This window comes from Mus musculus, chromosome 9 (assembly GCF_000001635.26).
Source record: "Mus musculus strain C57BL/6J chromosome 9, GRCm38.p6 C57BL/6J".
NCBI classification, from domain to species: Eukaryota; Metazoa; Chordata; class Mammalia; order Rodentia; family Muridae; genus Mus; species Mus musculus.
In genome coordinates, this window is record NC_000075.6 from 84,002,629 (window position 1) to 84,024,914 (window position 22,286).

Here is a 22,286-nt window from a genome sequence, read left to right on the forward strand (position 1 = left end):
TTATGCCCATGTTTGGTTTTGTTTTTGTATGTGTGTGTGCCTGCATGAGTTTGTGTGTACCATGTGCTTACAGAGGCCAGGTAAAGGTCTACTGGAACTGGAGTTACAGGCAGTTATCAGCCGCTGAGGTGTGTGGTGGAAGACAAACTCAAGAGCATTAAGAGTTCCTAATCACCGAGCCATCCCTTTAGCTCCTTTTTTTTTTTTTTTTTTTTTTTTAAATAAAAACAGAATTACTTGATTTAAAAACCAGCAGTCTGAAAAGATGCATTAATTTATTGGTGCTTTTTTTTTTTTTTTATCTGCTTAACAAAACAGTGACCCATTTTAAATTGGGAGTAACAATCTTTTTTTTTTTTTTTTTTTTTTTTTGCATGTCAATTCTTGTGTTAAGTGATTTTCCTCATGACTGTGATTTAGTGTTCAATTATTTTCCTCATGTGACATTCATATATATTTTTTAGCTATAGAAAATACATTTGAGAATACAGTTCACTTTTAAATATTTCATTATCTCTTTGAGAATTGTATTTTGATCATATTTATCCCCTCCCCCAACTTCTCCCAATTTCATATTTGATCAACTTTGTGCTTTTTTTTTTTTTTTTAAACTCATCAAGCCTCATTGGTGTTGCCTATACGCTGTTAGGTTGTGACCATCAACTGGAGCATGTAAGCCCTGCTGGAGCCACATCCTTAAAGATAACTCTCTTTTGTTCAGCATCTATAAATTACCAGTAGAGCACCAGATCAGCTATGGATGGGGCTTCATAACCATTTCTCTTCATACTGGGAGTTTGACTGATTTGAGCTTGCACAGGTTACAACCATTGTGAGTTCATATTTCACAATGGTTCTAGTGTGTCTGGAAAACATTGTTTTCCTTCAATCTCCACCTCTGGCTCTTAGTTTTTCAACTCCCTGAGACTTGGCAGTAAGGGAGTGTGATAGAGATGTCCAATTTAGGCCTGAGCACTCTGCCTTCAATTATTCTCTGCACCTTGTCTAGTTGTGAAACTCTATCTTAATCACCATTTGTAGGCTTATATTTTTCAGAACCTACTTTAATAAGGGTTCTTAATTGCTTCAACCTTTCTTATAGCCCACTGACCAAAGGTAGGGGAGGAAGACGGCTAATAGGGTAAAGAGGGCATAGACCTGTTTAGAAGTAGTTCTTTGGGGGAAATTCCAGTTTTCGTTGTCAGCAGTCCAGTCCACTAGCAAAACACTAAACACGAATCAGCAGCAGTGGCTTGATCCAGAAGAAACCGCAAGACTCCGAGGATGGGCACAAGTCCCCTGAAACAGCAAGAAGCAGCCAGAACACCACCAGGAGTTCTTTGGTGCCTTTCTCTCTACGAAGTCACAATAAGTGAAGATTAGTAAAGAAAGCAAAGTGAACCGATGTCAGAGCATCATCAGCAAAGACCAGCAAGGTGAAGCCCAGGGAAGACCAGCGAGGCAAACCAATGCCAGAGCATTGTCTACTGTCTGTTGGGTTATACTTAGACTCTTTGCAAACATCACATGTCCTCCCAAGCATCTGTTTCAGCAAAATATCACATGCCATCCACCAGGCAGCTTCCAGAAAAACACTATGTGTCTGTTCTCAGCAAAACATCCTCTCATGTTCTGCTTTATCCAAGCATCCTCCCATAAGACAGCTTCCAGAAAAACATCACATGATACTACTGAGTCTTCAATGCAACCAGAAATTCACACTTCAGCCATTGATTGCAAAAAGAAGCTTCTTTGATGAAGTTTGAGAGGTGCTATAACAAGCCATCATGAGGAGTTGGTTTAATACTGTAATCATAGTAATCAAAGTAGGTCCTCCTCTAGGGTCTATGTCTTGTCTAGCCACTGGTTCTTGGCTCTAATAACAGTGCACATATGGGTTCCATCTTGGGGAACAGGCCTGATCTCTAATTAGAGAGTGGTTGGTTGGTCCTATGCCATTTGTGCCACTATTGCCCCTGTCAACATGTTTGGATAAGACTGAGTTTTACTTTCCCTAGTAGCATGCGTAGCAACTTTTTTGTAAAACCTAGCCAGTAAGGATTAAGCTTCCAGGTCAGCACTTGCTTGATCTCTCCATGTTTTATGGCACAAATATGTGATATATTCAGCAACAGGGTCTCGCCATCAGTTCAGGAGGGTGACTAAGAACAGTGGCAAGAACCTGCAAAACGTGAGAGTCTATAGGACCTAACTGGCCAACAATTCTGATAGAGCTAACCCATTCCTGACATTGGGTTTTTATTAGTTAGTTTGTGGTGTCTAGTAGGGAGATAATTGTCCCGGAAAAGTGTAACTACATTTAAATTGCTTTTATATATGAAATGTTTATATTTTAGGAAGCGTCTTCAATAGTTTTTCACGTCGTTTTCAGAAAGTCTTTAGTGTCACCCACTTATCCCTTTTTCTTTGGTTTTCCCTTTCAAACCTCATCCCATTTAACTCTTCCTATTCCATTATTCACCCTTACCTGTTACATTGCTGTGTTCTTCCCCCACTTGAAAGCCTCCCTCCCAATGACCCCTTACTAACCCCTATGTGTTACATTTACACAATGGAATATGATTCAACCATTAAGAAAAATGGAAGTTGTAAGTAAATGGATGCAAACAACCATCCCATGCGAGGTAACCCAGATGCAGAACTATAAACCTCCTGTGTTTTCTCTCATTGTGAATGGTAGCTTTGAGTCTTCATGTGTGCGTTTTATTTGGAATATCCAAAACAATTCCAGTGTTTTAAAGAGGAAAGAACAGTTGTCAGTACAATTGATTTGGTAGCACCGTTGCCAACTTGGAAATGTAACATACTGCTGATTGCATGGAAAAAATTCCTCTGAGTAACTGAGAAGATGAAAGAGGCTGGAGACGTGGTTAAAGGTCACTACACTCTGGGTTATGAAGTATCAGCCCCATGAAAGCTTTTCTTTGTCATGTCAAACAAGACTGCAAAATGTAATGAGGTTAATTGCAAGTCTTGCAAAGAGCAGATAGACGCTCTGTTATATCACTACTGCCTTTGCCATGCGTGCGCGCCAGCCATCTTGAGAAGTGGTCTAATTTGTCTCATGCTGAAAAGCTGGAGATGTAGGATGTAATTATTTAATTAAGTGATTATTAAAAGTAATTTCAGGAGCTCTCTCTTCTCTCTCCTTCCCCCCACGTGCGTGTGTGTGTGTGTGTGTGAGAGAGAGAGAGAGAGAGAGAAAGAGAGAGAGAGAGAGAGAGAGAGAGAGAGAGAGAGAGAGAGAGAGAAAGAAAGAGAAAGAGAGACAGAGAGACAGAGACAGAGACTCAGTGTTACAACCAGGAGAAATGAGTTTGATCACCAGAACCCATGTAAAAATGTTGGGCATGATGATGCTGTGTGCTTGTTATTCCAGCCCTGGGGAGGGAGAGACAGAGGAATCCTGGTCCCACTGGCCAGTCAAGTGTACTTTGTGAGTGCCAGACCAATTTGAGACTCTGACTCAAAGGAGGTATATTATGTTTTGGAAGATGGCATGTGAGCGTTGTGTTCTGGCTTCCACATACATGTTCACACATGCACAAAAGTGATATCAGGTACATTTAAGTTGAAAAAGGTATAGACTTTTCCAGAGTAACATTGCCATTGAATTAGAAAAAATAAGTAGTAAGTTATTTAGTGACATTTCAGTGGTAAGAACTCATGATCTTCTGAAATAATGATGTACATAAAGACACGTACAACCTTAAAATAATTATATATAAAAGTATCTGCATGAGAAGTTTCTGATCACATGCAGGATACTCTTGGATTCTTTACCTGTAGTATTTGTTTAGATGGCTTTTATTTAATAGTCAAGTCTCAAGGGCATCGTTGTCTGGCATGCATAGATATGAGCTTTGCATCTTCCCATCTTTCTGTTAAGTTTGTCCAGGATACAAAGAGATCATAGATATAGTATTGAATGTGTCTCTGTTCCACCTACAGGTGCATTGCTTACTAATAGCTTCATTTGTGTTATTTGTACTAACATTTCAAAAATGGAATATTAATCCACAGTGCCTCTATGAGATATGAACAGTATATATAATGGCCCTGTGGGTGAGAGTAATTCTTTGTAAAATGGAAATGTCCACTGCAGCCTTAATGGTGGGGTCAATGAAGTTTTGTAGATTGTAATGCTATCTTCTTCCTTAGAACACAAAAGATGTCTGTTGTGATTAAGGTAATGTGCCCTCATGTTCCTGTGATATTTCCATAGTCACAGGTGTGATCCTGGGACACAAAAGAAATATAATAATTTGTCAGAGATATAATAGTTTGTCTATCAAATTAGATGCAGAGATAATGCTGGAGCCTGTCTTCTGCTTGGTCCTATGGGACTGACAGGTGAGGCAGGCTGTTTTCAGGATGCAATGAAGACATTAAGTATATTTAATCATCAGACATCATAGCCTAATATTCCAGAAATGCACAGTCAGTACTTTTTAATACAGGGGACATTTATGTGTCTTGTCAGAGCATCAGGTATGATACACCTCTACCCATGTTTCACATTTGTGGGGAAACTCTCATTCTTGAAGTTCAATGTGTGGGGAAGGATCAATGATCCTTATATGTCAATAATGGTCACTACATACCTCATAGGGGAATTTGCGGCATGAAGATCAGTGGTTAATTTCTTGCACACAGGTAATTAATATAGCAGATCAGAAGGTATTGGCAAGTTCTTTCAAGGGATAGGGGGATGATAACTGGCAGGTTTCAGTATTTGCCTCATCTGAAATACCATAAGTCTGATTTCTTAGATGCCTTTGTATACTTGGCTGCACACTTCCAAGCTTTTTGCTTCCTCTCAGGTTTTTTTTTTTTTTTTTTTGAGATAGCTTTTCTTTGTGTAGTCCTGGCTCTCTAGACCAGAATCCTTCTTTGTTGTCTCTCATGCCAACCACCTCTGTCTCCAAGACTTCCCCCATTCATGCTATACTTGGTGAGACCTCTTTGATTTCCATAAGTGGGCTGTTGCCTCCTCCTAGATCCCCAGAGTGGCTGGTGATATGTGGTTGATTTTTTGGTTTTGGCTAATAGTAATAGTATCTTTTATCTTTATAATTCCCAGAGAAGGTTTCATTTTTCAATAGTGTGAGTGACTTCTTCAGTGGTGGTTGTGTTGTTGTTGTCCAGTGTCTTATCTGAGGCTTAGATATACTGGATACTTAGTCATTGTTAACTGACTAAATTATACATAGTGTATATATTATTATGCATTTTGTTTCTTGCAAAAATCTGCTTAAGACGGCTTATTAGAAGAAAATTGGGGAACAAGTATGGGAAATGAAGTGGGCTATTTGGGAATAAAATGAACATATTCATGCTCTGAGTCTGTAAGTGACCATGTGCTAGGCATGCAAATGTATTCTCATGTGCAATCGAGTGTGGAGGTAAGAGGTTTACAGTATCTGTTTATAAAATCTGTCCTGCCCAATAATTGTGTCCTCTGTTAGGCTATATACTTCTTGTTCTCTCAGTTGTACTGCCTCCCATTGCTGGGTATCTGGTGCTGAGGATTTCTCAGTGCACTGCTCGTTAGGATGTGAATGCAGTCAGCGTGAAGGAGAGGGAGATGGATTCAGTTGGTGTGCATGCTCTGAGCATATGTGATGCTCCCTGGCTCCTGATGCCAGAGTTCCAACTCCTGTGGCTTGCTCCTTTGCAGAAAGCACATAGCACATAGGAATGCATGCTTGCAAATTTGAAGTAACCTTCTCCTGGAATATGTTATCACTTAAACTGATATAACTGCAGAGTACCTGTGGATTTTCACTGGCACGTCTGGCTTGGCTATATTCAAGGAGTATATTCAAGTTGAACTCTTACTTTCAAGTGCTTAAGTTTAAACTGATGCAAAGTGGAGACGAACTCTGAGATCTGTGGCATTCAGCATGGCTCCAGGGACTGACCTGATTGGGATGGTGAGAGGTTTACACAGACACAACGCGCAAGAAGACTGCGATCCGGGGGTTTGGGTTCTCAAATGGAGAAATTACAGCACCCTGAAACTCAGTCTGTTGAGTATACACAGTTGAACATGGAGGCAGGGTTTTTATGTGCAGCTGAATAAGGAGTCCGATTTAGTTAATTGCGGTAGGATTAGTCTACACATGGGAGTAATCTTCAAGCTGTAAACATGGGGGCAGGGGCTAGAAAATAGAAAGTGGACCTTTTCAATATATACTGTCAGCATTCACACTTGGACTAGTGGAAAGCTACCCCTCTGAGACTCACCTGGGGGAGGCTCGGCCCTCTCGTGTGCTGAGACATTGGTTCTTAATGTTTACCCCAGACTTCATTTGCCCCCCTACAGAGGGTTTATGGCCCCCAATTTGGTCTTAATTTGCCCTTTCCCTGAGTCACATTTTTTTTGTGTGATGTTAAAAAAAGAAGAGAGAATTAAGCATTGTTTGCCATGTTGTTCCTTAATTGCTAAAATAATGAGGCCTTATTGTTCTGGGTAATTTATTTAAGACAACAAGGCAGTCATTGCTGGCAATTTTTCAAAGAAGATGTGCCACGATGCCAAGCCGTCATGCTAGTATGCCAGCCCAGAGTCCTTCCAGTGATTGCTCTTCACCAGCTGACAAGACAAGACAGGAAGGCAGGGTTCTTGCATGCCCCTCACTGGCTCTCAAGCAGACTAGAAGGTGTGCTGGTTTCCTGTCCTTTCTGCTGTCCTATGATCTTATTGCTAGAGCATGAAGTCACGGCAGAGGGCCAGGGTGCCATCTTTGCCAGGTGTCCTTGGTTTGGTCCTGACTATCATGATGGTTAACAGCCTTGTAGAATTTAGTCCCCTGGTCAAATGTGTCTCTGTGTCTGTCCATTTTTCCATCTGTTGGTCACCTATGGATAAATGTCTTTCATCGATGCAAAGTACAAAAATTAAACACAATAAACTTAACCCTACTATGTGTTTCCCTGCTTGAAAGCAAACTGGTCTGAGAACGTAAGAACGTATTTGAACAGTGGCATAGGGTTTTGGCAAATTTGTTAATAATTTTTAAGCTCCCTTTAAAATTCACTTTTAAATTCTTTTGTTTGGGCATGACATGGTATGTGAGTAGAAGAGGGAGTCCAGTGGCTTTTCTTCCTCTCCTCCTTCTTCATGTGGGACCTTGGAATTGAACTCAGGTCGCCCAGTTTGTGCTGCAATAACTTTCACATGCTGAGCCAGTCCACTGGACCCAAACTTATAAACATTTTAGCAATAACAGTTTTAAATCTGTGCAGTGCAGAGAATTCTATCCACCACAGTCCATCTCCCTCGGTCACCATCACGCCACTGAGAGCTCAGTTCTTATGCTTCGCCGGTTCTGATGAGTTAAGTTGGGGGAAAACACGCACCATTAGATTGATTCAGTGTCTGACTGTGATCTTTCATGTTTCAGGATAGATGATATATTTCAGATGCTGCATATATTTATCTGGGCTGTCATGGAGCTATATAATAAAATTTATATTTTTACATGAAGCTTTCAACAATGAGACCCTGTCACAGTGAGATTTCTGATATTCTTTAAGACACAAGTGTCACTTTGGGAACATGAATTAACTTCTGTTTTTCTCTCTCATTATGTATTTAGTGGAACAGGTCCCAGTAGAACCCTACAAGATCCCCTTGTCTCAGGCTGAAGTCATCCAGGAGGGCAGCGATGTGACTCTGGTTGCCTGGGGCACTCAGGTCTGTAATGCTGACCACCCGCTGAGTTAGTCCACACTGCGCTGAGAAACTCTTGTTTGTCATTCTGGTGTGTTCTTTATGTCTCAGATGGTCTCTTTGTGCTAACGACATCCATCCTCACCTCCCACTTTGCTAAGGTGTAGCTGACAGCTAAGAATGATTTGAGATGGATAGCATGATGATTTCACATATGTATGTATTGTTAAATGATGACCCCAATCAAATGAATCAATAGTTTATTACTGCAGTGCACATGTGCATGTGTGTGTGTGTGCGCAGACTGAGGAGACGTTTCTTCTATATGATCTACTCTGAGCACATTTTAAGTGATCCAGCTTCTTTTTAAAGCAGGGTTTTATTTATTTATATTTTTGATTAATTTTCTGCTTTGACAATTTCACACACACACACACACACACACACACACACACACACAAATTGTGCTCTGATTACTTTCATCCCTTAACCCTCTCTCTTCTCTCTTTCATCTTTATCACGGCCCTTCCTTTGTGCTCCTCAGTCTTGTTCCTAGATTTATGACTTTTGTGACCCAGTTAGTTTCACCGCAGGGATATCTGTGTGAGCAGTGGATTGGAACTATCCATTGGAGCCTAGTTGGGGTTACAAGTCTGAAGGCAGTGATTCCTCCTCCCTGTAAATCTGTCAGTGGTAAATATTTCCACAGTGTGATGTGGCATCCCTAAACTCTTCCTTTGTTCATGACTGGCCATTGATAGGCCCATTCTTCTGAAGACCAAGTACAGCCATCCATAGCTGTTCTAAGTTCTTGGTTTCAATGTGAGTGCCTTGGCAAGAAGATGGTGTTTTTACAGCTCTTCTCCCATCTCCCAGCTCTTTGTGACCCCTTTTCTACATTGTCCCTAAGCCTCAGGTCCACACTGCTCTGAGAAACTCTTGTTTGTTATTCTGGTGTGTTCACTCAGGTGGAATGTCTTACTTAACTGAGAACTCATCTATTACTTATTCTCTGCACCTTGCTCAGCCATGACTGCCTTTAAACAGTCTTAATGATGCTCAGATTGGACCATGAACTTGCTAAGCAGCTGATGATGCAATTGAACTTCTGTTCCTTCTGCCTGTACCTCCCAAGTGCTGGGATTACAGGCTCTGGCCACTGTGTCCAGTTTACAAGCAACATAATTTTATTAGCTTGGCCCCTGTGCTCCACTTTCCTTCCTTGGCATTTACTCATTTTGTGGCTGGAGGTACCTAGTCAGTCTACCTGAGATGTTAGATGGGTGTACACAGCTGTGTCCATTAAGAACACCTTTGTAGCTCATATTGCATGTCTGTGTTACATGTTGCCCTGAGATCTTTCTCATCCTGTCTTTTGCTCTCTCTTAGGAGAGCTTTGCTTGCCACGTGGACCACCTCTCCTAGGATCCTGTGACAGAATTAGGTGTCTTAAGCTATCTTTCTCTTTCCTAGTGACAGTTTCATTGGATTTGCCTCAGCTGTAACAGCGGGGCTTGGTGTCGTAGTTCTCCACTTTCTCTGTCATCTGTCTGTCCGTCTGTTTGCCTGTCTGTCTATCTCTGATCTGGCTGTCAGCCATCGTGTATGATGCTAAGGATTGAATCCAGGTCATATGAAAGAGCAGCAAGTTCTCTTAGCCACTGAGCCATCTCTCTAGTGCCTCTCCTAGTTATTAAACCCAGCATTTATCTCTTATTTGGGTGTGGGTACTTGCTCCTTTGTCTATGAAACCTTTTGGTCTTTAGCTTTTAGGATTACTGACTCTTTTTCCTTTTTTTTTTTTTTCAGTTTCTTTAGCTGTTTCATGTTTAGAACTCTTGTTCTGAACCCCCTCCCCCAGTCTTTTCTTTAAAATGGTAGTGGTATGTGGGCTCTCTCTCTCTCTCTGCTTTGTAGTCATCCTGCTTTCCTTCTGCCCGTTTGCCTTCTGACCTTTTGGAATGAATATTTCTCCCTTTCTTCTGGCATTTATTGTCTGACTAGTTTCTAGACATTTGTCCTTGATTGTTTTTGTGACTTGGTGGTCAACATTAATACATTCTCCCTGCAGATCATTTCTCTAACTGCAGACAGTATCCTTATGAATGATGCTGTCATTCAGCCAGTCTTTCAGTTCCAAACTGTTCTAGTCATTCTCTCTGTATTTTCCCTCATTTTCAGGTTCATGTCATCCGGGAGGTGGCTTCCATGGCCCAAGAAAAGCTTGGAGTATCTTGTGAAGTCATCGATCTGCGGACAATTGTGCCTTGGGATGTGGATACAGTTTGCAAGGTATAAGTCTGTAGCCAATGCATCACTCTTTCCCTAAGGCCTTCTGTCAACTTTCCTGGATATTTGAAAAGAACCATTTTGAAATTGTGACTTGCATGAGCATTTTCCACTGATTTCAACGTTTTCAATCTGTGATGTGAATGGTAGAGGTGCTATAGCCTTGATGTTCAAACAACCAGATCCCTTTAGACTGTCTTTGTCCCCTCATGGTTGTCTCTGTTTAAAATATCCCAGTGTTGTCCTTGTAGGCAACTCACATTGACTTTTGTGGGACACGGTGGTGTAAGGAGAGAGTGTCAGGACCATTGACATCACCCGTGCAGCTAACTTCTCACTGGTTAGGTTCAGCTCTGTTTGGTTTAGTGAGGTAAATGGTTTGGCTCCATTTTACAAAGTCCTTTTTCTCTATAATCAACTATGTTATTATTTAGGAAATTACTCTAGTTATAACAAATTGATCCTGTGGACCACAGACTGAATGTTATGTTGTGGGATTCTGGCTACTCTGAATTATAGTTTCTGTCCTGATATGTAGATTAGATTGTTGATGCCCCTCTTACATAGTTGTCTTTGAAGAATAGAGCTGAGTTTATTACCAGTATCTTATGCACTGACTTCTGCATAGTTTATGGAGTGTGAGTTTTTGCATCAGCGCCCAGGAGAAGGTTAGGTCTTCTGTTTTGTGATGATCTCATCTACTGACGTCTAGATAATAGTTACAGGTATTCCTCTCTCTTTTTTCCTGTACTTGTTGCTATCTACTGACGTCTAGATAATAGTTACAGGTATTCCTCTCTCTTTTTTTCCTGTACTTGTTGCTATAGCAAATAAATCCCAAGATTTAGAGTATTTTATGGTTACTATTTTTAAATTTTAAAAATTTGAGAATTTCCTGTTATGTTTTTTGATCCTGCTCACCCCCCAGCTCTTCCTAGATTCACTCCCTTTCCGTACCCACTCAACCTGTGTCCTCCCTTTGTAGCTGCTTTTTAAATTTCTTGTTATTATAACATAATTACATCATTTCTCATTTCTCATTCTTCCCTCCAAATCCTCCTTTATAGTCCTCCTTTCTTTCAAATTTATGGCCTATTTTTCATTAATTATTGTTGCATACATATACATATGTATATCCATATGTATTCCTAAATATATTACAACCTTGTCAGTCTGTATAGTGGGCTTGTATGTATGTATGTTTCAGGTGGTATGGGCTTCCCTGGGGAAGATTATTTCTACTGCTCTTGGCATTCCTTAGTTGCCTATATTTCTCTGTCTTGGGCTGAGGCCTCTTGCTGTCCCCACCAGTCCTCATTAGGATGTCTGTTGTCCTTGTGCGGCTCATATTTGTGTCATTTGGTCTGTCATGTTGGTGAGATTTTATACGTGTAGCTTCAGACATTACTGAGAGACACAGTCTCACAACAAACTCCCCATTCTTTTGGCTTACACTCTTTCTGTACACACTTCTACAACGTCCCCTGAATCTTAGGCGTGGGAGTTGTTTTGTAGCTGCATTTACTGGGACTCCACAACTCTGCATTTTGATTGGTTGTGGCTTTCTGTTATGCTCTCCAGCTGTTGCAAAGAGAAACTTCCTTCGTAGTGGGTAAGGACTCCCATTTATCCCTGTGTGTAAGAGCAGATAGTTATAATATAGTTAGGGGTTATGCTGGCTTAGTAAGTAGTGGTTGTAGGTTCTCCTCCAAGACCTATGACTTCACTAGTCCTGGGTAGTTAGCTAGGTTCCCAGTACCAGGCAGGCTTTTCCTCTTGTTGAGCGGGCCTTATGCCCAGCTAGAATTGCTGTTATTGCAAGCTCGTGCTGCACCCTTAGAGTTATTTTTCTCAGCCTGTTGTTGTGGTGGTTCATAGGTCTCATAACTCTGTAGACTGTTGGTCGCTTCCCTCCCTCTGTTGGAAGATTGTCTCCTGGTGCCATGAATGCTAGTCTTCATGGGGGGTTACCATTTCCAGCTCTGCGCCGTCTGGACCCTGTTTCTGAAGTTTATGGTCTCTTCAACTCTTCAATAGAGACTTATCTTCCACCTCTGTGGGGGTCACTAACGGCCTTAGAATACTCTGTAATGCTTTAGGAGTCTCTTGGAGAACCTGGCCAATGACTCAAAAGAGGGCTTCTCATGTCTGGATTGGGCTTTCCCATTAGAGGGTTTTTGGATCTTGGCAGAAGTATTGTCATCACAGATGAGAAGTTTCATTTAAACTACATGCATCTATACATAGACTTATCTGTATTATAGTTTATTTTATTTTTTTAAGCTTGTTAATAGTATGATGCCATATGATTTTTTTTTCTGGCTCCACTTATCTTACAAAGAACTCACAATAAAGCCATGCAGGCCTAGACTTTTCTTTACATATGGTTAGTGGAAATGAACTCAATTCCTAACACAGATAATGACAATGAAGCTTTTCTAATTCCTTATTTATTAATTTTAAACAATTTTTGTTTTTATATAAATTTTATCCAGAATTTATTCATAAAACTGTTAGGATTATTTAATCTGTTTATACTTATTTAATTGCTTCTATGTTAGTGTACATCTATCATCTACTGTCTGTTTTATATGGACCCCAGCTGTTTTTTGTACATACTTCATTCATTCTTTTTGGTTGACCAGCTATTTGTAATTTACAGTTTTTACTAGCTTGCTAGATCTGCAGTCTTTTATTGTTATTTCACTCACTACACTAGAGTTATAACAGACACCCCTGGTTATTGTCACAAACATGCTATAGTTCACTTATAATCTCAAAGGTTGACAGTAGAGTTCTTGTCATAAATTAATACCTTTCCTTAATCAAGGGTTATTTGATATACTCTAGTACTGTGATTCCCTGGGCAACATTCAGATCTCTGCTGTGTACTCCAGAGAACATACATTCCTACACGTACATATACCCACACACAACCACACACACCCACACACCCACATGTATGTATGTGTGTGTGTGTGTGTGTGTGTGTATACATATATATATATACATATATGCATACATATATATATGTGTGTGTGTGTGTGTGTATGTATGTGTGCATGTATGCATATCTGTTCCCTTGCACACATACTTAACTCACACACATGTACATATGTTCAGGCAAATACATGTATATTCAGTCTCACACATACATGCATATATTAATACATACATTTAAACATATTGTCACACACATAATACTACACTAATGCACTAATGTCACACATATAGTCGTACACATACACACAGATATAGTCACACACATACACACTCCTAAATACATATACATACACTTAGATATATATGCTGTCACATATAAGCACATTCACTTATATAAACACAACATAACTTTACTCACTCACATTAACACAATCATATATCTATATTCAGACATGCCTATATATGCATTCACACATACATTTTCTTACACACACACACACACACACACACACACACACACACACACACACACACATTTACTCACACATACACTCACTCACACACCTTATAAACAATGTCCAGGGCTAAGGAAAAACCAAAAAGAAATCCTCAGCTCTCTTGGAGTCACTTTCCTATGCAAGCTGCTGAGGTATGCATTACATGTATCCTTAGTACTTCTAACGACATTTCCTGACTGAGAACTCCAAAGGATGCATATGTGTGTTAAGCCATAGTGAACAAAACTGAGGAATCCAATTTTGTCTTCTGACAAAGCACAGCTACTAAAAATATAACTACATTTTGATATCTATAAAGTTCATGAAGGAGAGGAAAAGCTTAACTTGGATTAAGCAAAACCATACAAAACACAAAGCTTTTATTTTTAGTATGCTTATACTATGGTTATAGGGCTATTTTTTTCAGATCATTTTTAGGAACCCTAGTGATTGTCTCAAAGGTAAGAAGAACACTTGCTGTACTTGCAGAAGACGCAAGTTTGGTTTCTAGCACCCACATGGTCTTTCAAAAACTGCCTGTAACTCCAATTACAGGGGATTGGATTCCCTCTTCTGGCCTCTATAGATACCAGGCACACATGCGGCACACATACATACATGTATAACACACTCAAAACAAATCATCTCTAATTTCCCAGGGGGAAAGGCTTAGTGTCAAAACATTTCCCTTTTGGTATCATGAAAGGAAAGCAAGAATTGTACCAAGATAAACAATGAAGAGAGTCACAAAGGGACCCAAAGCTGTCCAGGAGTGCCAAGCTGGCTTCCGCTGTCAAACTGGAGGGCCATTAACCAGGGAATCATCGTGATGAAAGTAGCCCAACACAGAACCAAGATAATGAGGCCAACAAGCCAGCGGCCTCATTCAGCAGAAAATGCTGGTCTTGTCTTTCATCTTCCTGAGGTGATTAGAGCTTTCAGGACAGTGGCTTGACAATCTAGGCTCACACACAAATGCAACTAGTACATTTAATAAAGGAAGGAGAAGCCAAATTGATAGAAATGTCAATATTTCTCCTTTCTTCCTCTGGCTGTCTCTTTGATCTCATGATACTAATTTGGTATGTTATTATATTTGTGTTTTGACCTAAGGTGCTACAAATCCTTTTTGAATGTAGATGACATAGACACAGTTAAATAAAATTCTAAAAATAATTTACCTGATTACTTACATATCAGAACACAGAACACTCTCCCCATCACATCAGGACTGAACCTCATATCTCCAAGCTGAAGTTCCATCCACACTGAAAATACAAGTGGCAAAGACAACATTGCAAGTAAGGGTAGCTGTGTTTTCGCTAGGTTTTGACCACTATACAAGGATCTAAGATACTGTTAAAAGTATTTGTAACCAAGTCAAGTGCTTTACTGAGGTTGACTGGATCCACAAAAGTCCTTACTAGTCTCAGATCTGCTAAAGCACAACACCGTTTTCTTCTAAGAGTACCTTACCACACCCTTTTTTGGCAGTATATCTGCAGATTATCTTCATGTGACTTGCCTAAGAAGCAGACTGTAAAAGCTATCAGAATGACAGCTTTGGGAGAGCCTTCTATTATTCTGCTAAGTGGACATAGTGCTAAGGTGACCCATAGTGACTTATTATACCCATAGATTAGTGCAGTTCTCAACCCTCATAGAGAAGTTTTTATTTATGTTAGAGAACAATTAATACAGAGAGCCATCCTTAGCCAGGATTCAGAGAATAAGAAGGCCACACATCCAAGAATATTTGGGCAGTACAGACTGGTCCTCCTGATGGGTTTTAAAAATACCTTTTTGTGCTTCGATTTTAGGTTTTGCTTTTTAATTCTAATTTTCATGTTGACTTCACCGTGCATTTTTGTCTAGGAATGCTTGAGAGCCCAGTGATCATAATTTGTACCTGAGACAAGACTGGTCTATGGTATCGTTTCATAAATCAGAAGCCCATGTTTTACCAAATTCAGACCTCGTTCTATCAGGCTGCGCTTTGGCAGCCTTTTCGCCTCTCATTTCCCAGAGTGCACTGCAGGTGTGCCACTGTCAATGGGATTTTTAGCTGGAGCACATCCTAGTTGTTGGTTCCCTCTCGTAGGCCTGCCCTTCCCATGCCCGAACTGATTGGTTCCCTCTCGTAGGCCTGCCCTTCCCATGCCCGAACTGATTGGTTCCCTCTCGTAGGCCTGCCCTTCCCATGCCTGAGCTGATTGGCTTCCGTTCTTCATAAGCACCTCTCTATGTTGAATCAGTGCTTTTCTCTTTGGAGAATGTCCTAGTACAAGATAGTGCCACAGCTTCCTTTGTTTCCCCTGTCCCCACCCCAAAGCAACATGTACTGGCTGGTTTTGTGTGTCAACTTGACACAAGCCAGAAACATCACAGAGAAAGGAGCCTCAGTTGAGGAAATGGCTCCATGCGATCCAGACGTTAGCCATTTTCTCAATTAGTCATCAATGGGGGAGGGCTCAGCACCTTGTGGGTGGTGCCATCTCTAGGCTGGTGGACCTGGGCTCTAGAAGAAGGCAGGCTGAGCAAGCCAGCAGAAGAAAGCCAATAGGCAGCATCCCTCTATGGCCTCTGCATCAGCTCCTGCCTCCAGGTTGCTTGCGTTCCTTCCCTAACGTTCTCCAATGAGGGATTGTTATCTGGACGGGAAACCCAAGTAAACCCTTTCCTTCCAACTTGGTTTTTGGTCATTGTGTTTTGTTGCAGTAATAGAAGCCCTGTCTAAAACACAATGTTTTTATTTTTCTTATGATTAAAAAGAAAAGAACAAAATCACAAAAGAATATAGATTTTACTTTTTCCATTCTGCCTCCTTTTCCTTAGCACCTTCCCTCACACTTTCCATTTTGTTAAGCATCGGTTATATGGCCGACTCTGGTTGTCCATACACGGGAGCAGTTGTTCTGTGGCTTCAGGTCAGGGGCACCTGTAGCTGTGTGTATTTGGAACTGGGTGGTCATAGGAGATAAGCAACGTGAAATAATTCATTTGTGGCACAGAGCATGGCTTAAATCAGTTGTCCCTGATTCAGTAATGTTCTTTACTTCATTTCTTGATAGCAATTTCTTTTCTTTCCATAAAATACTCTACCAGGATGTTGCCTAAGGGCCAGACAGGTGGTAGCTGGCAGGGTAGGTTAGGAAAGGAAAAGTTTGGGAGCAGAGAGGTCTCACTCAGTAAGAAAAAGGGAGACTTCAGGGAGCTCTGCGCATATCAAAAAGAACCAAGATGGCCTAGCCTTCCCATTTATGCCTTGGTTGATGAGTGCATTTAGATAGAGGAAAACCTACCTTGTGAAGGCTCATCAACCTAACCCTAACTTTGCAACCTTTAAAAGCATCATTTCATTGGGCTGGTTTAGATCACCTTTGATGCCATTTTAAAAGGAAGGTTGCTGCCGTGAGCTGAGTAGTAGTTAAATTTTGGGGCTTTGTACCTCATGGCTGCACCCTGTACTCACGGGAAACTGAGGGCTTTCCTCCCACGTGTTCCTGGTGAACAAGTGCTGCTCATTGGTTTATATGCATTAAAAAAAAATTGGCATTTTAATTCAGTGACTGAAAGCTACATATTTTGCTAGAGGCTATGTGTGTGCAACAGAGGTAATAAGGTAGAGAGAAAGGAAGAGAGTGGGGGCAGAGAAAGAGTAAAAGTTAGAGAGGTTATAGAAAGAAAAGAAGGTAGCAGTGAGAATGACCACGATCACAGATTCTCCATGAGGTAGATCCCAGTGGTTAGTAACTGACCATAGCCACTAGAGGCCTCTCTTAGGCAGGGTTTTAGGGTGAATATCATTAGGTGTCTATAGTGGCATCTGGCTTTGTCATTGCAAATTACTTACATTTTATATTACAGTTCTAAGTAAATATTCTGTCAATAGGTGTATTCTAGTGTATGTGTTATGCTGCAACCTAAGTGGTTTATTAATTTGTATATTTTGTATATTATATCTATCGATGCTCAGCTAGATTGAAGTCAGCTACTTAGGAATCTCGTTTCTAAAAGCCCTTGAGTAAAAGTTGTAGTCAGAGGGTTACTGGGTGAAGTGATGTGTCCTCAACAACACAAAGATGTTTAGTTTTACAGTTATTGATTTAAAGTGTTCTGTTTAACTTTTGAGTGGTTTATTCTTCTCATCATCAACCTTAAGGAAAGGCATTCTAGACTGTTGAATAAAATTGTTTACGTGAATATGGAAAAGGTAACTGATAAATGATTTTAGATTTATCTGTCTGGAAGAAATTTATGTTTTTCTTTAGGAGCAGGGAGACTGAGTCTCCCATTTATTTGGAGTTGGTTGTTACATAGTTTGACTTTACAGAGAGGTTGATCAGGGCTGCCTGTCCCTGTCTGACAGAGTAGTATTTTCAGGTCCAGAACAGGAAAGCGATGGTAGATTGGGGCTTATTTGTCAGGTTTTCTTTCCTGTGTTGTTTGCTTGTTTTTGTCATGGTTCTGTCCAATTGGTTGGGGTGCCAATGGAAGCAGGGTTCACCTTCTTGTGTGCAGTCTTGTAGTATGGCTGCCTCACTTTGTGCTCTCCCATGGCCCATGGCCAGCCAGGTATTCTTAGGTCCCTTGAAGCAGGGACTTGCTCATTTGCTAGATTGCACTAGTCATGAAGAGTGTCTAAAACTATTTTATTTGTTTGTTTATTTAGTGTATGTATGTGTATGAGCGTGTGTCTGTGTGACTGCACACAGGAGGACAATTTGTGATGGGGACCAGAAGTTGAACTCAGGCCATTAGCCTTGACTGAAAGTGACTTTATACAGAGCCATCTTACTGGCCTCCACGAAGAGTACAGTATAGTAGATGCTCTTTATTATAGTTATTAACGATGCCATTGAATTTTAAAATAGCCGATGGTATTTGATCTTTCAATGAAAGAAAGTACAGGAACTTATACTTTCTGAGTCAAAGGGCTGCGAATGTCACTCCTGCCACTTGGTCTGCTTTGGTCGGACTTTGGTCTAGATTTAGAGTTGTTTGAGATAACAACTTTAGGCTTCAACCTAATTTTGTGTAATATATTCTGTATCATAGGATGTAGCAGCCCCATTCTTGGTGAGAGATAAATGGGAACGGTTAAAAGTTCATACACCTGACACAAACCCTCTTGGTTACTCTTAGCAGTTCTAAGTTGACACCAGGGTCAGTTTTACAGGGAGGAAATTGAGTTTGGAGCCAGTGGGAAGGGAGGTGGGAAGGGATGGCTGATGGCTCAGGAAGGGACAGCTGCTTCTCTGGCAGCTGGATTTTTGCCTCTAGCCCTCGCTTTTCTCACACAGCATACAGCTTCCCAAGCAAAGAGTGAGCAGATGTTTGACACAGTTTTGAGATGTGATGACATGAGTGATTTGTGATGATTTGTTTGCGTGCACCTGGAAAGTATAGCAGCCATCGGCAATAGAAGTAGATCAGTGGACGGTGTGAAGCTTCTCCTTGGGGTCATTTCATAGTGGACTCCTCCCTTACCCCTGATTTAACCCTTTCTGTTGCGGTGCGTGGTGAGAAATATCCTTAACTGTTTTAGGAAGAAGGAAATTGAGTCTCAGGAAGACTAGGCCACTTCTGAGTCACTCAGCTAGGAAGTGTCTCTCTTGTAATCCTTCCCCAGGCCTGATCCCCTTCTAGTGTATGGATGCTTCATGTCAGGGTGCTTTACAGTGAAAGTGTTTTAAGCTTTGAGGGTTTTACTGATGCTGCTGAACTTCAGCGTAGACCATGCTTTATAAGATGGGTAGGCATTTCTCACATATATATATATGTATATATATATATATTTCCATTCTTCTAAAAGAGATGACAGAGACACTGCATCTACTCAGTTAACTCAAGCTAACATCTTCCTTTTATTTGATTTATTTTATTTCTGTTTACATGAGCCTGGAGAGAGAAAAATTATACAACTCCGTTTCTCTGGTTCTAGACTTCTTTAGAATATTTTGCAAGTGCTCATTTACATATTTAAATTATGTGAGTTTGTCTCAAGAGTTTCATTTTGTTTACACTATTTGTTGTTGCCCTTCCGAGTCGCAGTGGAAAGAAAGCGATTCGCCACCTCATCTTCTGTGTTCTTGGAAAGAAATCTACCATTTCATGTGATAGCGATGGGGGAGTTACCTTCCTATGTTCTTAGAAAGAAACCTGTCACTTCAGAGTGACAGATAGCAACAGAAGGGAAGTGGCCTGTGTTCTTAGGAAGAAATCTACCACTTGATGTGATAGTGATAACTGGTCACCTCCCTTTGTCCCTCATTTAGCATTTTAGGTGTACTGCAAAACATCTAGATTAAAAATAAAAAAAATATAATTATCATTAGTGTGTGTGCGTGTGTGTGTGTGCACATATAATAGCACATTCCATGATCAGGGGTCAGCGTTGTGGAGTTGGTTCTCGCCTGCATTTATGCAGGTTCTGGCACTAACTCAGGTCTCCAGGCTTGCATAGCAAGTGCCTCTCAATGCTGAGGTGACATCTGGTGGGCCCAAGAAATCTAAGTGTGTTGAGCTTTCATTCTTGCCTTTGAGGCCATTTAGCTCACTCTCTTCCATTAAACCTGCACTTACCGCACTAAGTAGCACTTAAGCTGCTACAGGGGAGGTTTTTCTCACCTTTTCCTATTACAATACGACCCCATTTTTCCAGTGTCTAACTGTGATGATTTAGCTTAGATAGTTATGAAACTTTTCTAAAAGGCTTTTTAAAAATTTACTTTTATTTTTTAATTTTAAAAAATTATTTTTCAAATTTCTTCTGGCATTAGGTGACCCCCCTCATCAGGCACAGATAGTCAGCCTTTCCATGTATATGTGTTCCTCTGCACATAGTCAGCCCTTCCATGTACACACACTCCTCTGCACATAGTCAGCCCTTCCAGGTACACACACTCCTGCACATAGCCAGCCCTTCCATTCACATGTACTCCTCTGGACATAGCCCTTCTATGTACATGCACTCCTGCACATAGTCAGCCCTCCACATTCATATACTCCTCTGCACATAGTCAGCCCTTCCATGTACATGCACTGCTCTGCACATTGTCAGCCCTTCTAGGTACATGCACTGCTCTGCACATTTGTTCCCAGTCATTTCTTCCCGAAACTTGGCTTCTCTCAGTTTATTCTTCTTTAATTGCTTTTTAGCATTTATGTATTTTTGATGATGTATTATGTCCTGGTTGGATATTTTTGCCAGCCTCACATAAGCTAGAGTTATCTGGAAAGAGATACCTCAGTTGACTAGCTCATAGGGAAGCCCAGGTTGCTTTTGGTCATGATGTTTATCACAGTGTTAGAAGCCCTACCTAGGACACCATGTCGGATCTTTATGACTTTGTTTACCCTGTTGGTATCCCTTGTTCCTTTTTTTTTTCAGTGTGGCTGAGAAGTGAATAGAAAAATGAAAGTTATATACTGGTACAAAGTAGCTTGTACAGTGGGAGGTTATAATGCAAAGCCCTGTTTTCCCTCCCTGTCCTGGCTCTATGAACACAACCACCTTTTACCCCATCTCTCTTTTGCTCTACTCATGGCTATGTCTGATATGCTGGGCCCATCTTTCTAGTGTGCCATAATAAAGGATTCCTGAAAACTCTTCTACCAATCTTCACTAGAAATAATGGAATCCCGTGTGTGTGTGTGTGTGTGTGTGTGTGTGTGTGTGTGTGTGTGTGTGTATATGTGTCTGACAACAAAGAAACAACAAAACAAAGCAAAGCTAGGTTAGGCAGGCCCAATTGTGACCTGTTGTTATACAGGGGTAAAATGCACTGGTGTTGGGGGAGCCATGTAATAAACAGTTCTCAATCGGAGCTGAGTGGTTTCAAACCGGCCTGCTGGAGTCAAGCAGTGGGGTAGATGGCAGGCACTGCTGCTGGCACGCTTGAGTCAGCACTCTGCCTGTGCTTGGCCTTTTACTTTGCCTCATAGTGGCGCAACATTAATGTGCTGGGTAAACCCCAGTGCCAGCATGGATTTGTTAGTTTCTGCCCCCTCGGGGCCTCTGGAAGTGAGTTTTAGAGGAGTACCAGGAAAATGGACTCCTCCTGCAGGTGCCTTCATTCCCTTCTCATGCTGAATAAACTTTGATGGCCAGAGCATGGGTTGGTCTTTATCTTGATTGTGATGGAGATTGAGACACATAGTTTCCCTTAGATTGTTACCTTTGAAGATGTATGATTAATAATCAGGGAACTTATAAAATTTGGAAAGAATGTAAACTTTTTCAAAAGTACTTGAACATGCTTATAGAAACATATACTGACATATGAGAGTGTCTGTCTGACCAGGTCTGTGCCATGTTTTGATTTGTCCAATGTGAAACTTGTATTTACCTCCATGGTCTATAGTTGCCTCTTTTGTTCTTGTTGCTGCTGTGAGCAGATTTCTGATGGAGACAACTCATTCACGATTCTTTGGATCGTGGTTTGAAGGGATGCAGCCCATCATAAGGAGGAAGGCGTGGCAATAGGTTGCTCCATGGCAGGGAAAGCCAGAGGCCACTTGCTTGCTTACAGTGGATCAGAGAGCAATGGGAGGGAGCACAGAGAACAATGGGAGGGAGCACAGAGAACAATGGGAGGGAGCACAGAGAACAATGGGAGGGAGCACAGAGAGCAATGGGAGGAGCACACAGAGCAGTGGGAGGGAACACAGAGCAGTGGGAGGAGAACACAGAGCAATGGGAGGGAGCACAGAGAGCAATGGGAGGAGCACACAGAGAGCAATGGGAGGGAGCACACAGAGCAATGGGAGGGAGCACAGAGAACAATGGGAGGAAGCACACAGAGCAATGGGAGGGAGCACACAGAGCAATGGGAGGGAGCACAGAGAACAATGGG

The 22,286-nt window shown here is 41.2% G+C and overlaps 1 protein-coding gene and 1 long non-coding RNA gene across 6 annotated transcripts in view; one reads left to right on the plus strand and one right to left on the minus strand.

Moving 5' to 3' along the window:
* The window catches only part of Bckdhb (branched chain ketoacid dehydrogenase E1, beta polypeptide), a 199,130-nt gene that overhangs the window by 77,518 nt on the left and 99,326 nt on the right, over positions 1 to 22,286 (plus strand). For all 5 annotated transcript variants that reach the window (XM_006510786.1, XM_006510788.1, NM_001305935.1 and 2 more), the window contains 2 exons: positions 7,626 to 7,723; positions 9,881 to 9,991. In XM_006510786.1, the coding sequence (XP_006510849.1) occupies positions 7,626 to 7,723; positions 9,881 to 9,991 (209 nt within the window). The remainder of the gene's footprint in view (positions 1 to 7,625; positions 7,724 to 9,880; positions 9,992 to 22,286) is intronic.
* Gm46124 lies at positions 378 to 22,160 on the minus strand. The gene is made up of 3 exons (XR_001779250.2): positions 21,780 to 22,160; positions 14,622 to 14,696; positions 378 to 6,885 (listed from the first exon to the last, which is right to left on the minus strand). It is a non-coding gene; the product is annotated as a predicted gene, 46124 (long non-coding RNA).